Source organism: Nothobranchius furzeri, chromosome 18 (assembly GCF_043380555.1).
Source record: "Nothobranchius furzeri strain GRZ-AD chromosome 18, NfurGRZ-RIMD1, whole genome shotgun sequence".
NCBI lineage: Eukaryota > Metazoa > Chordata > Actinopteri > Cyprinodontiformes > Nothobranchiidae > Nothobranchius > Nothobranchius furzeri.
Window position 1 is genome coordinate 33,054,929 of NC_091758.1, and position 18,746 is coordinate 33,073,674.

At 43.2% G+C, this 18,746-nt stretch overlaps 2 protein-coding genes across 2 annotated transcripts in view; both read left to right on the forward strand.

The window, feature by feature from the left end:
* Positions 1–18,746, forward strand: part of LOC107392426 (delta-like protein 4) — a 101,370-nt gene that overhangs the window by 63,370 nt on the left and 19,254 nt on the right. The window lies entirely within an intron of this gene.
* exd1 (exonuclease 3'-5' domain containing 1) lies at positions 40–5,463 on the forward strand. Its single transcript, XM_015970223.3, has 11 exons — positions 40–2,115; positions 2,195–2,260; positions 2,347–2,380; positions 2,456–2,535; positions 2,641–2,711; positions 2,819–2,905; positions 2,993–3,097; positions 3,175–3,255; positions 3,352–3,495; positions 3,674–3,865; positions 4,221–5,463. Exons 1-11 carry the CDS (start codon positions 1,983–1,985, stop codon positions 4,896–4,898), a joined length of 1,671 nt encoding a protein of 556 aa, XP_015825709.3. The 5' UTR covers positions 40–1,982; the 3' UTR covers positions 4,899–5,463.

Below are 18,746 nucleotides of genomic sequence, written 5' to 3' on the forward strand. Positions count from 1 at the left end.
TGGATCATGATTATTCATGTTGCAGCATACAGGCCATACAATAAAGGATACAAAAACATATCAATTTGGAGAACTATCAGTAGAAATGCCTGCTTTAACTGCATTAACTTCTTCCTGTCCGTAAACTCACGCCTCTCCCATCTCTTTGCCTGGGAGTCTAAAACGGTTAGCAGTTCACCAGAAATGAGTGTGATCGTGCATACCATTGTGCTTCAGTTTAGTTCCCTTTTTTGGTCATATGCAAACTAAACTTTGTGCACCTGCAGAGTTTAACTTCAGTTTTGATCTAACCTTTGGTTTGGTCTAAACAAAACAAACAAAAAAAAAACATTTTGGGAAAAAGCTAAAACCAGATAGATTTAGAAATGTGTTATCTTTGATGATTTGCGGTGGTTCAGATACTGTGGTCTCCACTTTTGAAATCAAAATCCCACCCCAGCTTTTGGCCCTTGATGTAAATCCATTCTGGAAAACAGGAGTGGTGTGATTCCTCCTTTGCTTTACTAAAAGTTTCTGTTTGTTCAGTCTGCAGAGCAGGAAAGGGTGGATCTTCCTTCAAAGATAAAACAAGCTGCATTCCATTATGAACATTTATTGATTGTGTTGCTGAGGGAGGATGCTTCCTGTTTCAGCTACTTTAATTTGTCAATTCACATTTTCTTCAAGATTTTTTGTCAAGGGACTTTGTTTTTTCAGTGCATTTAGTAAAATAATTCACTTTAGATACATTTCATGCATGCCATTCACAGTGTTTCTTTTACCATTCAAATACAAATCTAATCTTTGCTGTAGGAATGGCATCAAGGAGGAATAATGCACACCGAAAGAGAAACTATATATAGAGAGAGTGAGCATGAGGACAAAGATAAAACTGAAGCATGTCGGGTTCTGCACAACATCCTTCAGTTGATTAGGTGTCTCCAGGTTTAATGTGAAAACCAGAGTATTTCCATTGGAAAAGTGAAGTCATAACAACATGTGCATTCACAGCTGTCTGATAATGATAATGTTTTTCTTTGTCCCTGCTTCTACTTTTGATGCCTTAAGTCTGCTCACACGAGACATCTAACAATCTGTGAAACATTTGGGAGCGATATTGGACTTACTTTTCTGCAAGCGACTTGAATAAAATTTGTAATGTAGTCAAATTTGTAAGTTTATTTGATGCTTAAATTGTAGTGGCATGTGAAGAAATACAATTCATACACTGAGTTATTTGAAATAAACAGAATTTTATGTAACCTGAAAATTATCAAGACCTTTCAGCTCACAACACAAGAATTAGAAGGCTTGGGTCAAAAGAAATCCAAAACCTGAGCTGAGTATACCCCCTAGTGGATATAATTGGCTGTTTGATGCCGTCAGCGTGGTGTTCTTTTTCTGTTAAATCAGACAGGGCAGCCTTAAAAAATACAACTATCACTCAATTCTGAATAGAGAAAGGATGTTTGACAATCAGCCATTGCAAGGAGGAGACTGTTCAAAAAAGGCTCATGGTTTGTAAACATTTTTATTTGCATAATTAACATTATTTGTGTTCACTTAACAACTAAACTGCGTGAATCTGAAATTGTTACACTGCTGCCGTCTCTCGATTTTATTCCACTAGATGGCGCAAACGACAAAAGATTGAAATTTCAACAATAAATCTAAAAATATGACAGTAGCTAAATCAAGGCTGCAGGATAGTGTATTTTCTGTCCAGTCTATGCCTCAAATTGAAATAAACATGAAACAATATAGCTTATGGTATTTAGAAGTATTTTAAACGCAAACATTTCTTGCTAGTTGTCTTCAAATTAAGATTACCGCCGGAAAGTAACGAAGAGCTCTTGAACGCAACACAACCGCGCTGTGTGCTGCTAGCTGCTAGCCAAATAGCTAGTAATTTTCAGGTCTCGGGACTGCTAGTGACAGAATAAATAACCTTATGAACGTAGTCTAGTATTTCGTAACTAAAGATTTAGAGTTTTTCTTTTAAAATGGTTGTGGACGACGTCGAATTTATGACTCTTTTAAAAGGAAAACGCATTAAGCTAACGCTGAAGGGGGGTTCCTGTTTCGAGGGCATCATACAACGCATCAATCCCAACAAAACCTTGGTTTTGGCAGATGGTAAGCAGTTCAGTTTCCAACTTTGTGTGTATTTACTTTTTATACAGTAGCGGAAAACTTTATGTAACATTTACTTCAGTTAGGATCAGCGATGGACGCAGAATTTCTGGAACCAAACTGTTCTTTGGACGTGAGATTTCAAATGGTAAATAATGAATGAAGCAATTGGGTAAGAATTGGGTCAGTATTGATATTTAACACAATTCTTTTTTTCAAAATTTAACTCCCAAGTTGAAGTTGCTGATGAAACAAGACTTGACACGGGGTAAGTGAAGTAAAACTCACAGGTGATGTGTGATTTCCTGATTAAGAAGTGGACTTTATGAAACATGCTGCATAGCAATATCGATCTGGTTGAATCTGAGGAGAAGCTTATCAACGTGGAAAAGTTTCAGCCATACAGGAAGACGTTCCCATTTGGTGAGTTTATAACAGAAAATGTGTTTTTGAACTGGTAAAGCCACAAAATGCATTCCAGTTTTATGTGACATTATTATTTAATTATATAAAGTGCTTCTCTTGTAGATGACGATGATGAAGAAAAGTTCATCAATTTCGAAGTTATTGATGAGTATCACCAGAAATTTGGTCCAGCCGTACGTTGACTTTCCACATGTTTTGGGTTGCATGACTTAGATTATTATATAATGCAGTTCTTGGGGAGGTGGAGGGAAAGATAAATGTTCTCTTTCATTTACTTTAGGTAATGACCATCAAAAAGCAGCGTGTAATTGGTGTGGGAGGTGAAGGGGTGGAGGTGCACAAGAGTGGACGATTGTGCTGGTTGCAGGTGTAAAGTCTGGATTTGTGTTCTTTTAAATAATTCATTCTTTAACTCCAGACATGAAAACTAATGGTTTCATGTTCTTTCTTTTAGATCGCAACTAAAAACAAGGTGTACTTGTTTGATATCCTGCTACTTGGAGCGCGTGCATTTAAAAACGGTCTTTCTATGATCCTGGAAAGTAAACGCATATTAAAGGTGATCAGTCTGAATTTGTTTTAGGTCCTGTTTAGTCATAGCTATGGTAAATCCTCTGTTTCATCTCTTTGTTACAGGTCATACATGACTGCAGAGCCCTTGCTGGATGTCTCTTTGCTCATTTTGGAGTAAAACTTAACAACGTTTTTGACACTCAGGTGGGGGGTACAGGATGCTTGGTGTGAGTCACACATATGTCCTATTTTGTGTTTGAGCGTAATGTGTGCTTAATTTTTATTTCTGTGTGTCTCAAGGTGGCAGATGTGATGTGCTTCTACTCAGAGACAGGAGGCTTCCTTCCTGACCGAGTCAGTACTCTCCAGGAGGTGGTAAGTCTTCATCTGAAGGTTCCTGCCTCGGGGCTCTCATCTCTTCAGAAGAAGTCACAGCTCAGTCAGGTAAAACACTTAAAGATGAGTGTATACATATTTGCTGATCCATAATCCAGACACGTCAATAATATAAGCAAACAACACCATTTAGGTTTGTTGTTGTGCTTTTTGAGTTGTAGAACAACACATTTTTTGCAAATCGGTGGGATTTTATGTTGTGAAACAATAAAGTATTCAATCATAGGAAGCAATGGAGATGTGGTACAAGCGGCCATGCTCTGTACCCCTGCTGAAGGTGATGGCTGTGTCAGTGATTCATCTGCAGCCGCTCAGACTGGTGCTGCTAGACACACTCATGCATGACTATGTGGCTCTAGTGGATTCTTACCTTACCAGCAGCCACTTTGAACCCCATGGATTGGAACATGTCGACATGGTGAGTTATTGTTTGACTCCAGTAGCTGTCGTTATATCAGGAACATAAACGGCTCCAGCTTGAAGCCTGCATCATTTTCAGGTCACAGTTTCTTGCTAAATGTATCTTTGGGGCAAAATAAGACATTTAAGAAGATTTTTGAGGCACTTTTGTTGTTTGAAGCTTCGTCTGCTAGAACTAAGCTGTTGATAGTTGACCGTTAACTGCTGGTTTTTACACCTTTACACACTAAAAACAGTCTAGCCTTTGTGTTTACAAGTGAAGATCATTTCTGTGTGTGTGTGTGTGGTTGTGTTATTAATGTGACTGCGCTCTGGTTAGAGTAAACACCTTTTTTACTGGCCTGAATCCACAGGAAAGTGTACTGGTCTTGCCCAACGAGCTCAGACGACTGCTTGAGCAGCACCGTGAACGGCATGAGCAGGCTGCTGCTCACTATCCTGTCACAGAACAAGGTCTGCTTGTTCGCTTCAAACCTTATTCTCACTCAGACTACCAGAGATCCTCTGCTGCAGAGGATTACATCAATGACTCGTTTGAGCCTGCGGCTGTGGAGCTTTCACCACCACGTACGGATCCCCTCGTTAACCAACAAAGATCCAGCTGTGTGCCTTCTGTGGGTGTCCATGCCTTATGTGATTCTCTGGACGAATCACCATCCTCGGCCGCAGTGTCCAACCAGGAGAAAGGAAAGTCTGCGGCTAGACCTCCATCTGAGTTTCATATTGATGTGGCAGGAAGAGGAAGGCCGTTTGTGAAAGAGGAGGCAACTTTACCGATCTTACCATCCTTGGGACGAGGTTTACTTCTTCAGACACTCAAAGAGTGTGTTGGCTCCCTCAGAAGTCCGAATAGTCTGGAGGTGGCTACAAAAGTTGCAAACAGCACTCTGACCCAAGAAGAAAGCCCACAGCCCGGAGGTCATGATGATGATGTTTTAAGGGAGATGTGTGGTTCAGGGGAACAATTTCCCCCAACTCGCCAGTGCATCAGATCCTCTCTGATCCAGTCATTCCATTCTTTCAGATATTAAAACTAAAGTCTTCATCCTGGAAGGATGTAGCTTTGATATGAGGGTTGTTGCTTTTTGTAATTGTCCACAGTGACCAGTAGATGGCAGTAAATGTTCTATTACAAAACTTTAGTTTGGGACACTTACAAGAAGTATTTATGATTTAAACCAAACCGTAGATATGTTTGGACTGTTTGGTTCACTTATAAGAAAACGTTTGTGCCTTTAATAAGAGCATTCATATTTGTTTTTTGTTTTTTTCGACGTACTGTTTCTAAAGCTAACTTTTGAGTGTAAAAGGAAAAGAAAATGTTTGATTCTGAGCAAAAGTAAAAGCTGAATATGTTTATCATAGTTTATGTTCTGGTTTTGTTTCTTAAACAGTCCAGATGGAAACTCTGCCTGTGAAACATGAAATAACAACTACAAGCCAACTCTTGGTTTCTGTGTTACAGATGATCAATCATTAGAAATGCAGACAGGCATTGATGGATCTAGCAAAAACATTGTTAGCTGGCACTTTAATTGATCACTGATGAATAAAAAAGCCCTGGACTTGGCACAGGCTGTGCAGTTGCACTCTCCAGCTTCACTCTGGTTCTGTAATTGATCACAGGTGCCAAGCACCTGCTGTGTTCTTCAAAGCAGATCTTTGACAAAAAAAACTTGTAGCCCGAGATTCCATGCAGATCTTGCAAAGCGGCGCTGCATGTCTGTATCAGCCTGGATCACCACAGATCATGTCGTAGATAGATCGAAGCGCCAGCACAACAGCAGGGCATTGCAGTGGCTTTCTTGTATAATCACATCTCGTTGCTGTGGCTATAGGACTGGGTTTGTCCCTGAGCTTCAGTCTGAAAGCGTGAAACAGATAACGAAGGATTTTAATTAACTAGGAGGCAGCTTTTCTTAAAGCTCTGCATCTCTCTTAGCAACCAGCTTCCCCTCAGAATCTGTTCAACACACGCGGTGTGGAGCATCCTTATGCTTCCCTTAACCCTTAAGACTGTCCTCCCCTTGCCTGGACACATGTAGGTCCAGCAGGGAACAAAGGCTTACCACATCACAGCACAGGGTACCAATTACTGTAACTTTCCTGTAGAGCACCAGAATGGAAACTCATTTTCTACATCGGCCTAAATCAACCCTGCTGTTGCTGGAAAGGGGGAGGGGTGATTAGTGGGAGGGGACACAGGTCTCTGTGGGGCCATGGAGGACAAGCTCCTGTCATTGACCAACAGATTGGAGCTCTTATTTTAGAGGACCTTGCATTTCCTCTCCGTCACAATAATGCCTTATGTGCTCCACTTCCTGTTTCTCAGGCCTGGGAGGAAGGAACTGTGAGCTTGTCACACGGTAGTCACCATTTCCTCCTCCAACCCCCACCACCTCTAAACTTCAGACAGTGTTATGTCCTTCAGAGGGGAAAGATGTCTGCACCTTCAGCATCATAGCAGGATGCGTCTGAGCTATTTTTGTGTTCGTGTCGGAAAGGTAGTGCACAGACATAAACACAAACTGTAGGACGTCCAGCTGTGTTGATTTAGCTTTCAAAACTGGAGCTTCAAGACCAATTCTTGTTTTGACTGAGCAGTATAATGGATCAGAAATGTAGTTTTTTTTTATTAGTTTTATATTTCACACAAATGAAAACAAGGATCAAGATGTCTGCTTTATTCCAAGTTTCCACATAGTGTTGCGTCATTTGACAGGGAAAAGACATGCTGCATCACAGCTCACCTGCACCTGTGGCACCCTCCTAACAGCACCCAAAACAAAACAAAGGTGCAAACACCCCCCCCCCCCCACACACACACACACACACACACACACACCACCACCACCACCACACCTTACAACTACAAGGCAGCACAATACACACAACAGGCTATTGCAGGGTTATGCTCTATAATTAATAGGCTTTCATTAATTATTAAAAAGAGGGATACTTTACTCAACCAGTCCCTTTAAATGGCAGCTTGTTAAATCGACATGCTGTTAGCTAGTTTGCACTCTGAAGCACATCATTAAATTTCACAGTTGAGTTTTGCTTGCTGAGTACAAACTCCTACCAAAAGTGAAGCCAACCAGGACAAAAATTGCAGTTCAAACACTCATCCTCTAGGCAGCAAATTCTCATTTCCCCCATGTTACAAAAGGCCAACATCAAAGCAGATATAAACAGTGATTTTTATTTTTATTTATTTTTTGTAACCAGTGTTTGGGTGTAATTAAATGCTTGAAATGATGAATAATTGGATTTGATTGACAGAGAGCACGAGCCATCAGAGCTAACGCTAGCGGCTAGCTCCGGGGAAGGCCTCAGGTTAATAGTGATCAGCTGTGTCCTCTGTGTGTTCATGTTTGGATGTTAATTATGGGATTATTGGACAAAGATGGCTAGCTGTGGTAATGATTGAACTAACAGACCATACAAAAAGTCGGTTTAATTTTTATTAAGTAAAACTGTATTTTTTTACTTTAAGTGAAGAGTAGCACCCAAATCTGGTTGTGTTTTCGCCTGTGGAGCTCTCTGAGGGAGACCACAGAAACTTCATAGCTCCGTGAGTTAATGCGTGCTTTACGTTAGAGGCCATTCGACTGCATTTTTCTAGCTAAAAGCACCAACAAACCTCCCTTAGCTTCAGTTAACTAAGTTAGCTTGCAGCTGGCAGCAATGGCGGAATGAGATCCTGAAAATTCCTCTCTCAGCTTCACCTCTTTGCCTATTTTTATTTAGTTTGGTAGTGTCGAGACGCCACGGAGGGTTTGTCCATACTGTTTTTACAGTCATTGGTGCACATACAGATCATGATGCAGAAGAGGAAACCAGATCAGAGGATCTGCATTTATAGTTTGTTAACTTTTAACTTTGTCTTCTTTACGGAGTTTTGCCAATTAGTTTTCAAGCTAGAAATTATAGGTGGCAAATTAGTCCTGAAGCAACCATGCTGACAGAACTTCATCTGTAGGTTCAAAGAACCAGACCGATGGGCATTATTCAGTCATTCTAGCTGTTGTTGGGGCAGCAGTAGTTCAATAGGCTGAGCGGGTCGTCCAGTAATCGGAAGGTTGCAGGTTTGATCTCGGCTCCGGACAGAGAATTATGCTGTTGTGTCCTTGCGCAAGACACTTAACCCACCTTGCCTGCTCTGGTGGTGGTCAGAGGGGCCGGTGGCGCCTGTGCTCGGCAGCCTCGCCTCTCAGTGCGCCCCAGGGCAGCTGTCACCATCAGTGTGTGAATGTGTGTGTGAATGGATGAATGATACACTGCAGTGTAAAGCGCTTTGGAGTCCTTATTCTGAGAGGCGCTATACAAGTGTGGGCCATTTGTCATTTGTCACAACAATTTACATGTGTCAACAAATAATAGCAGTTTCATTATTCTTGACCTCACATATAAATCCTTTTGTGTTCATAACTGAGACGGTATATAATATATCAGGTTTCATTAAGCCACCGAGCTGAATCCTCACTGTCAGTTTTGCATCTGTTGGAACGAGTCTGTCGTTGAACCCTGCTCCCACCACATTACAAAATGACCCTCTTTTGCTCTCCTTATCCAACTGGAAAATTAAAATTTAATGTGTGAAAGATCAACTTATCCAGATGGCTTCTTGAGTTAAACAAAAAAGAACAAAACACTGCATCAATATTTTAGCCGGCCTCACTAATGGCATGCACGCATCCCTGCAGTCAGGAAATCATGCTCAGGAAGACCCCTATGTGCATTTATCCAAACACTCAAACACACACGCAGATGCATGCACGTAATGTGCACCTTTATGAACAGCTGTGTGTTTACTTAAACAGCATGACGCACGGGGACTTGGAGGGCTTCTCTAAAGGAGTCAGACATATTCTGACCTTCAGTTGAGACGGACAGAATGAGTTGCAGATGAGAACGTGGTTGATGCTTCAACCCGTTGGGAATGTTGGCTTTTAAGCTGACAAAATTGGTGCACAGTATTTAATAGACAGAAGTTCTAGATGCAGCTAAGACATGGAAGGTCTTCAGCTGAACACCTCAGACTGGATCACTGCTTCCAGCTGGCGATATGTTGGCCTCTTCAAACTTCGAATGGTTTGCAGCTGTGAAGCAATTGGAATGAGGATCAGCATCTGAGACAATGTTCTTCATCTGGAAAAGAATGGATTGCCAGTGTTGGGTTTGGGAATAAGCCAGATGGGGGAATTCAAGCACCTTGAGTTCTTGGAAACTGGAATATATAAAGAAAATCCATGCGTGCATGGAAAGGACGTGCAAACTTTACACATAACGGCCCCAGCCAGGTCAACTTTCAAGCTTCTTGATGCAACTGAACAAACCGACCTAAAACAATTACAATCACTCAAGACAACAGCCATGAGAATGACGGACTTGAATTAGCGAGAGTCTTAATAGAATTGCACATCAACACAATAGGTTCAGAGTCTAGAGGAGCCACATAAATTCATTTTAGGAAAATCAAAATGACATGTCTCCAGTCCTGATCATGTTAAATATTTGTTCCTTGTTTGTAGTTTTATGTCGACTGAATGCTTTTCACGCACACCTTACCCCTTAATGGTTCTAAAACTCAGATTTAAACCCCAATGGCTTTGGACACATCTAAACTAACACATCATATTAGGCCTAACACTAACCCACCCCCACTTCAGCTACACATGCCTGATTGAGAAGACAGGCTATTGGGCTTTGGTTGGTTCCCTGTAATTAAAGGCTGCATTGTTTAATGTCAGGGTGTGGACACAGATGAGGACTGCTTGTGAGAAGACCTGGGAGATGAAGGGGTGGAATGGGCTCTCTGTGGTTGGCTGAATCAGCGCCTGATGGCAGCTGCTCCACGAGCCTGGCACCCACACAGTCCGCCACTGTGATGTGCTGTGTTGCCAGGGCCAACCAGCACTCGGGTATGGAGGTGGAAACACCAGGCACACCAAACACAAACTCTTTCATCATTTCAAGCGCTGCCTTTCAGCCACCCCCACCACGCTTGTGTTGCTTATTGCACCAGTATTATTGGATTAGTACGGGATTAAGTTTAGTAATTAAAAAGGGCAAATTTAGTTCATGTCATCAGGGAAAATGTTGACGCTACACTAATCTGGTGGCAAAAACAAAACAATTCCTTTTATAAACTGAAAAACTTTAAAAACTTGTAGTTTTTAATTTACAAGATGTAAGATTTATGTCCTAATAATTCACTTAAATGTGCCATTTCAATTTGATTCAATTTACTTTATCAACAGCAGCTTTAATGATAAATGTGAAACACAAGCAGTTCCATCTGTTGCAACACCTGCATTAATATGTCAGCCACATGGCCATTACAGAACTATAAAACTCTAAGCTTATATTAATGATGAAGACACATTGGTTAATAAAACTGCTTATCTGTATTTATATTGACTTAAATACTTCATAATGAATAGAAAATCATTGAAAGATATTGGTTTTAGGTTGATGCTACATCATGACTTAGGTGCGGTGACATACTGCTTGAGTGGGGATTTCTTTGCTGCAGGATGTTAGGCGTAATTTCTGCATGCTTCACCACCTTTGGCGTAATAACGGGGTTTGGACAGACCCTCCAGGGCCGGTCGGGTGGGCTCCTCTTGGCCCAGATGCCAGGGCTTCTGTCCAGGCATGGCACCAGGATATCTACTGGGCTCAAGCACACCAGCTGCTATCTCCGTGTCACAGACAGCTGTATCTGAATATTCATACAAAAAACAGATAAATGTGTGCTTGTTTGGCCCCCACATGTTGTCAACTGCCCCAGGAGTTGAAACTGCCATCACGAAGTTAGAGAAGCAACAAAATTGGAAAAGTCTTACCTGTGCATCAGAGGGATTTGATTGTGTGGACTGAGACAGCTTCCATTTTAATCTTTTTTTTCTTCTTCTGTGAAACCAACAGCCACTCGTGACTGTTACGCCTCAGGTTCTGGATCCAACCGCTCCTTTGGTCAGTCAGCTCTGGGGGCCATTCACACCAAAAACAACTTCATCAGGCTTGGCGTTCTTTGAGATGTTTTGGAGCGAGTTTTTGGTGGGTGTGTGGTCAGATAATTGGCTGGCAAGCTGCAATAGAACTAGTGAATGTGCATCGGGGAATGTTTTGAGACTGAAGTCGTATAAAAAACGAGCAGATGGTCCTTACTTGCCCGCCTGAATGAGTGGAGCGAACCAGTGGGCACACAGAGGGAGATTTGTGGGCAAACTCTTTTAACTCCCTTCTCTTTGTTTTCTGACGATGAAGGCAAAATGGCTGTTAAATGCTGACGAACAATGGCTCTGACTTAATGAGAGCGAAGTGCTTCGGTGCTGCTGGTATAATGAGGCTGAAGTGCATCAGCTAATTATTGCACCCATCAAGGCCAGAGGAACTAGTGTTTTTATTTATCTTATTTGAGTGTTGCTGCAATAAATAAATGTTTAGGTGGATTTATAGTCATACAAAATCTAGATTATGTAGTAAAAGCCTTCATTCTAGAGAGGATTGCCTTGAGCTCTGCGTATTTTTCGGATTACTGTGTGTGTGTGTGTGTGTGTGCGTGCGCGCGCACGCGTGTGTGTTTTAATAAATTTAATTTTGTGGTTTGTAGAATTTGGGAATTACAGTGTTGGGCCAAAAATGAGAATCTCACATGAAGGTATTTTGCACTTTTACGATGTGACGAAGGTTCAGAATTAGTGTTTAATTTTGCAGAGAAAACTAAAAGAAAAATCTTCGTTTGATTTTTCTTTAACAGAAAAAAAAAGTATTTCTGCATGAAAGACAATAATTAAAGGGGACATATTATGGGTTTTTTTGTTTATTTTGCAGTTCTGTGCAGTACATGTTCACAAAGTTCTTTGCTCTAAATCCCTCTCATATTAAGAATTTCAGTAGTTTGATTCTTGACAGTTTCAGTACCTTCCACAATGAGCTGTTTTAGGGCTCTGTCACTTTAAGAAAACAAGCTGGAGTTGGCCACGCACTCATTCACCCCCAACTCAGGCTGCTATTAGCTGAGAAGCTCTGATATCTTGAAGGGGCTTGGAGTAGATCCATTACTCCTCCAGCAGCAGCTCTTTCTCCTGCATGTTACCCCTCCTTTCCATCGGAGTTGTCAGCAGCACGTTACTGCAGCAGCACATCATAGCTGCTGATAGGAACCGCTGTGGTCAACAGAACCTTTTCCACCGGAGCCGTCAGCAGTGCGAGTCGGCCGCGTCTCAGGAGCAGAATGTCACGGCCCTTACGCGCGGTTCTATTTTCTACGCGCTACGCCTCTGAAACGGGTCAAGTTCGACGTTTTTGGGAAGGAAAGACAGGAAATTGGACGCGGAAACGGAGCGAAGTTTCCCGAGATTTTCAGAATGAAGAAACGTACTGCCTTCCGGTTGCTTTACTTTAAAAACCAAAAGTTATCACCTGGCTAGCGGTCTCCTTTGTTTTTCCATAATGGACGACGACAGGTTGATTACTGAAGTGGAGAAGTACCCAATCCTGTTTGAGTCACAGTTTTTATAAAGACAACGTCAAGAAGGATAACGCATGGAGTGACGTATCTGCGGTTTTGGGGCAAGATGGTGAGTTTATGCTAATTATTAACGTGATTTCTTTTCTGTGTGGACATCTGTCAGTTATGCTGACGCGTGATTTTGCTAATGCCGCGTGACTTCGTGCTCTGTCGGTGACAGCTGCTCCCCTGCTGCTTTGCGTCTCGTGGGAAGGGCCAAGCAGCAGCATACGCGAGCAAGACGTGCTGCTGCAGTAACGTGCTGCTGACGGCTCCGGTGGAAAGGAGGGGTTAGAAGTGGTTCTATGCTAATGGCCCCATTTGTGATGTCACAAACAGGGATGTTTTAAAACAGATAGTTTTAAGCCCGTAATTCCCAAAACCAAACACTAACAGAAAATGGATGGAGGTTTTTTTTATATTTGTAAAGTTTATAGTGTCAGTATTCACCTGGCAGCACAAAAGGTAGGCTTTGCATAATATGTCCCCTTTCACACATTTTAAACTTTGTAAATCCATCTTTGTAGGTTTCAGATACAAATACTTTTAAAAAATAACACGAGAAGTACACACTTTCTGAGCTCACAATATAATTTGCTTCATCGTTTTCATTTACACACAGAAAAAAATGTGTTATATTGTGTAAATAAACATAAGAACATTTCATCTCCTAAAATGTATGGATGCAGCACGTGGGTGTAACGCAGCTCTCAGAGCCCCAAAAGGAGACATGTATGCAGACGTACAGTTTCCCATTGAGCCTGTGCTTTTGGAGGGAGCAGGGCCAGATCACTTTCCTGTCATTATGAGGGCTCCAGAGGAAAAAGAGAAACAAAATTGTTTCCAGGTTTTTCTTTAATCTGAGCAGGCATGGGTGTGAAGACGTTGCGATTTAATAAAATAAAATAAACAAAATGGCATTAATGGTCACAGTGACATGTCTTGGTGACATGAGGAAATCTCTTTTCTGGCTGAATCTGATCTTTCACACAGAGAAATGTCCTAAAATGAACTTTCACTTGTAAATGAACACGTTTAACATTCTGAGATTATCAGAGTAGCCTGCAGTTTAGTCTTGCGCTGTCAGCCAAAGGTAACCGTGAGAACAATGCACATTGTGATTTCTGACAGCAACAAACCGTTGCTATTCTATGAGTTATACCAGGGGATGATACCCATATGGGGGAAATGGGTGTAGATTAGGAAGGAAAATGACACAATTTCCAAATTTTATTGTATCACATTCAACACCATAATGGCCATAAAATTCAGATTACATTAAGTTATTCACTTTTTAGTTTTGCACACAGCACAGTAAGTTCAATATTTCATATTATTAAGAAAATCAAACAAATTAAGCTCCTAGAGAAATTTTAGATTTCTTTTAAGCATGCTCAGCAGTTTGCATTCTATCCCCTGTGAGAGGGAGACCCATATTGTCTAGAGGAGCCACGTTGTCTGCAGAGGGTCGTTGTCTCGTCTGTTCCATGATAGGTTTACCAGTTGTAGAAGACTTAGGAGCTGATCTCCCTAAGGACAAACAGGAACCGGACTGAATGTGGCCCTGATGCTTATCAGTCTCTGCTATGAATGCTGTCTATGTCTTGGGAACTAAATCCATCGATGCAATTTTGGCAGACTTTCAAGTGGGTCCATAATGTTAAGCAGCAAAAAATATAGTGGATCACAGAAAATGAGAATGTCTCAGTGTGAAGCTACAGCTAGGAGACAAGCTGCCTAATGCAGAGATGAGGTGAAACGGCTCAGCAGGAACTGAATAAAGTTAAATTTAAACTGACAAACAAGGGTTAAAATTATTTAAGTATAGGGAGTCTCCTCCCTTTCCGGTCAGCTCATGGGTCCCCGGAAGAACAAAAAAAAAATGAATGCAAGTCGACGGGGCTAAAAGAGCTATTTTCTAATCCGCTTTGCCTTACACCCTGGATCAAACATGTTGTACTGCAATTTAAATGAAAAGTAATGATGGGTGTTTCGACCATGGCAGTCACGTACTTTGAGATTTATCAACTTGTAAAAGTTCGTAATTAGCATGACTACATCGGCCATTGCATTAGCAACGTCAAACATAATCTCCTCTCCCCTAGCGTAGCTGCTACTTACCACATGGCCAGATTTATGGTGGTTCTTTCCTCCTGTGGGAAGGATTTGAAGATTGCTGCTCTCCTGTTTCAGGAAGTAGAAGTTAGTCAGGGCAGAAAACAGAAGGATTTGGAGTCTTACTCATCTGTATTCATCTTGCCTCTGACTGGCTTACAGCAATGGGACTCTTCCACTACATCCATTTGCTTTGCAATGTTGTTGAGTTATGTCCACAAATAACACAAGCATGGAGGAGTTCTGCCAAGTTTTATAGTTGCTAATGCTAATGGTTAGCTTCTACCGGCAGATACGTGTTTTCTCCTGGCCACTAAATCAACACAGCCTTCTGTGGTCCATAGGAGGGTGGGTCTATGAATACAAATTTACAGTGTGTCGTACATCTGTCTGACTTTTTCTGATCCAAGCTTTTCCTCGTCTATTTTCTTTTGGCGGCTAATGCAGGAAATATGGCTAGAAGGCTTTTTTCACATTCTGCATGCATTTTTTAAACAGATTTTACCCGGTTCTCAGTGAACCTCATTTTTAAAATAACACACCTATGAAACTATTAATTTTTACATAGAATGTTGTACTCAGGGTTGCAAGATTGGGCGTGGCTCAATGGAAACTTGATGGATGGCTGAATTGTCATTTTGCTCTTTGTCCTATTGTGCCCAGATAAAAGGCTAAGAAAGTCACACATCCTCCAATGTGTATATATATTTCTAGTACATATGAATGATTTATATGTAGCGTACAGTGAACTGCAGCTATATTTACAAATGAAGAAAGGGTAGAAAAACCTCATATTCGTCATCTATTGCCAAATATTAGCTTCACACACGTCCAAACCTTGCAAAAGACTGACAATGCTGCTCAAAGTAGGTTTCTCTGGCAACTTCTATTCAAGAAGTGAAGATTGACGATGGCTCAAATTTAGGCTGTCAGGAAGGAAGAAGACCAACATGCGACATTCCATGCTTGATTGGAAAGAATAAAAATAAGATTATTTTGGTTTTTTTTATCTTTCACATCAGATTTCAGTATTTCTTGGTATTTTCTGTCTTTAGTAGGTCTCTGGCACCAGTGAGTGGCAGGGATCACTGAAATGAGTCTAAAACTGATGGTGCAAGGATCAAATTTTGCTGACAGAAAGCTTGATTTTCATCATAACGTGGAGAGGTCACGGATCAAATCGAGCCAAGAAAAATAATTTACAATTAAATTAGCCAAGAGTCAAAATCCAATGTACTCATGTTACATTATCTAAATTGTTACAGTGATGAGCGTCAATTTGCAGTATTTTTTTATTTCCCAGAGGGTTAAAAGTTTCCCGATAAGAAAACCCAGAGAGGCGAAGCTAAACAAATGTCCCCTCACTCCAAACAAGGCGTGCAGTATTTTTTCCTGCACAGAACTAGAAGCACTTTTGTTATACATTGTGATCTAATTTAAAGCAAACATGTTAAGCTTTGCATAAACAATCAAAGTCAGAGAACAATTCTCTCTCGTAAAGAAGGAACTCACACTGTAGGGAACTGTTTTTATGCTCAATTACAGCTATTTGTCATGCTCCTGATGACTGTCAGGGTCTCTTATGTCTTCGCCCTGCAACATTTCCTTATCAAAGCAACTTTTTAAAACTTATTTGGCTTTGCATCAAAAGCAATGTGAGATTCCACTTGTATCGCGGGCTAATCTCAAGGTTGTGTGCTTAGCTCAGCTGGTTCCCAGCATAGCTTCTAAGGTAGTAAGGAGCGACCCAGCTGAGAGCAGGGCCTCTCGTATGGTCTGCCCCACCATCCAATGAGGGTGGGGGGTGATGATGACTGTTGGCATATTTTGGGGTGAAGGGGTTCCCATGTCACAGCTAAGGGCATGTTCATGTTGCGAGCATGCTTTACAACATGTTTTTATTTTTATTCCTCTGACTAGCCTCTTGACTCTTCAGAGACCTTTAATTTCTGGTCCCACTCTGCTCACTGTCAATCTCAGCCTCCCCAGGGGTCATTTCTGTCCATGGGAACATTGGTTGTGACAGTAGATTCCCCAAGGAGATGGCACAGGGTAGATTTTGACAGAAAGGCATAGTTTTGTTGTTAAGAAGCCTCCAACGCAGTCAAATGAAGGCAGTTTGAGGTTATGAGGAGCAATTTCATCAGGATTCAACCCCTAAACAGCTTGCTGCTCGTGTGTGCTTCAGGTCACTCAGTACTTGACCTCAGGACTTTGGGACAGCTGCAGGAGCATGATGATATAGGTGAGAGCACGATGGCTGATTAAAAGCCAGGATGTGTGTTAGACATCCTCTGATGTTCAGGAATTCCCTCATTAAAGAAGGTCATGTTGATGGTGAAGAGGAATCAGCCTACGGAATAAACAGGGGCGGCTCCTCCGGCATTTTCAAATAAACACACTTCATTTTGTAAGGCCTGACTCGAGCTGAGCTGAACCGGAGCGAGAGTTCGGGATGTAACGTGTTTGTAAACCCAAGAGCGGAGTGGCTGACGCCGGGCAGGTTGACACGCGGTTTGCTCTAGGAGTCAAACCGTATAATGACTGGAGAGCACGGCGGCTCCAAAAGGTAACAAGCTGACTTACTTTGAGTCGGCAGGGTGAGTAGCACGGGCTGATCTGGTCAGAACGGGCTGAGTGATCGGGTTGGATCGGGTTGGATCTGGTCGGAACTCGGAGCACAGTTCGGTTGGAACGATGACTGAGTGGTTTGGCGTTGAGCTGTACTTCCTTATGTAGATGTGGCGGGTGACTTGGGCCTGAAGACTGGGGCTGGGAGTGCTGGGTAGTGGAGTTCGGTTGGCCTGAGTGAGTGCGGGGTCCTCCCCCGGAGGATGTCGAGGGTTGTGAAGGAGGCAGCGTGACAGGACCCCCCACCCGAGGGACCATGTCGACCCGAGGTCGAGAGGCTAGATCTTGATCCATGAAGCAGTCGGCTGCTCCGGAGTCCAGGAGCGCCTCCAGCTCAACGGGTCCCTGGGGAAGATGACGAGTGACTGTGAGCAAGGTGCGGGTCGAGGGGGCTCCAGTTACTCCAAGTAGGACCCCTCTGCTGCTGCCTACTTGGAGTCTGCGTTTCCCGGCCGGAGGGGACAGGTGATACGCCGATGACCAGGAGCGCCACAGTAGGCGTACAGCCCCTCCCTATAGAATCTCTCTCTTCTGGGTTCAGGTGTCCCAGCTGCATGGGTTCGTCAGGGGACAAACTGACTGGGCGAGGACGGGCTGGGGCTGAGGTCGTCGTTACAGGTGGTTCAGTGGGTCGACAGGTAAAAAGACGCAGGTCCATCTGAAGAGCGAAGTCGGCCACCTCGCCCAGGGTCTCTGGGGTCTCCCTCCCTATCATCCCGTCTCGGACACGCGGGGAGAGCCCCTCAAGGTAGACTGCTTTCAGGGCATCATCCCCCTATTGCAGTTTGGCAGCCGTGGTTCGGAACCGGGACGTGTACTAGGCTACAGTCCGACTCCCCTGTCGGAGCTGAAGGAGTTGGGCCTCCGTCGATATCTCGCCACTGGGGGGAACAAAAGCCCTCCTCAGTTCGGCCATAAAAACATCATAGTCATTGCAGGCCTCCGATTTCTTGTTATACAGGGCTGCGGCCCACTCCTGAGCTCGGCCGGTGAGGAGGGAGGTGAGCAGCGCCACGCGGGAGCGGGATGTGGCATAGCGGTGGGACTGACACTCGAAAGTCATGGCGAGTGTGGCTAACATTCCCTCAGGGGAGCCATGCGTGCCGTCCCACTTCTCCGGGAGGCTGACGATCGGTAACTCCCGTTCTCTGGAGGTCTGCTGCTGCTGCGCAGCGGAAAGCTGGAGAGCTACTGTGGCTATGGACTCCACCTTGTCAGCTAGGCGTCCCACAGTAGCTCCCATCTGGATCACCTGCGATCGCAGGGACTCAAACTCCGCTGGGTCAATATTAGACCCAGTCATCCTGTAAGGCCTGACCCGAGCTGAGCTGAACCGGAGCGAGAGTTCGGGATGTAGCGTGTTTGTAAACCCAAGCGCGGAGTGACTGACGCCGGGCAGGTTGACACGCGGTTTGTTCTAGTAGTCAAACCGTATAATGACTGGAGAGCACGGCGGCTCCAAAAGGTAACAAGCTGACTTACTTTGAGTCGGCAGGGTGAGTAGCACGGGCTGATCTGGTCTGAACGGGCTGAGTGATCGGGTTGGATCTGGTCGGAACTCGGAGCACAGTTCGGTTGGAACGATGACTGAGTGGTTTGGCGTTGAGCTGTA

Bases quoted from the DNA above. Each gene is read 5' to 3' on its own strand.
- exd1 (XM_015970223.3), top strand. From the start codon at position 1,983: ATGGTTGTGGACGACGTCGAATTTATGACTCTTTTAAAAGGAAAACGC. The intron at 2,906-2,992 runs GTGTAAAGTCTG...TCTTTCTTTTAG, and splicing joins GACGATTGTGCTGGTTGCAG to ATCGCAACTAAAAACAAGGT. The intron at 3,256-3,351 runs GTGGGGGGTACA...GTGTGTCTCAAG, and splicing joins ACAACGTTTTTGACACTCAG to GTGGCAGATGTGATGTGCTT.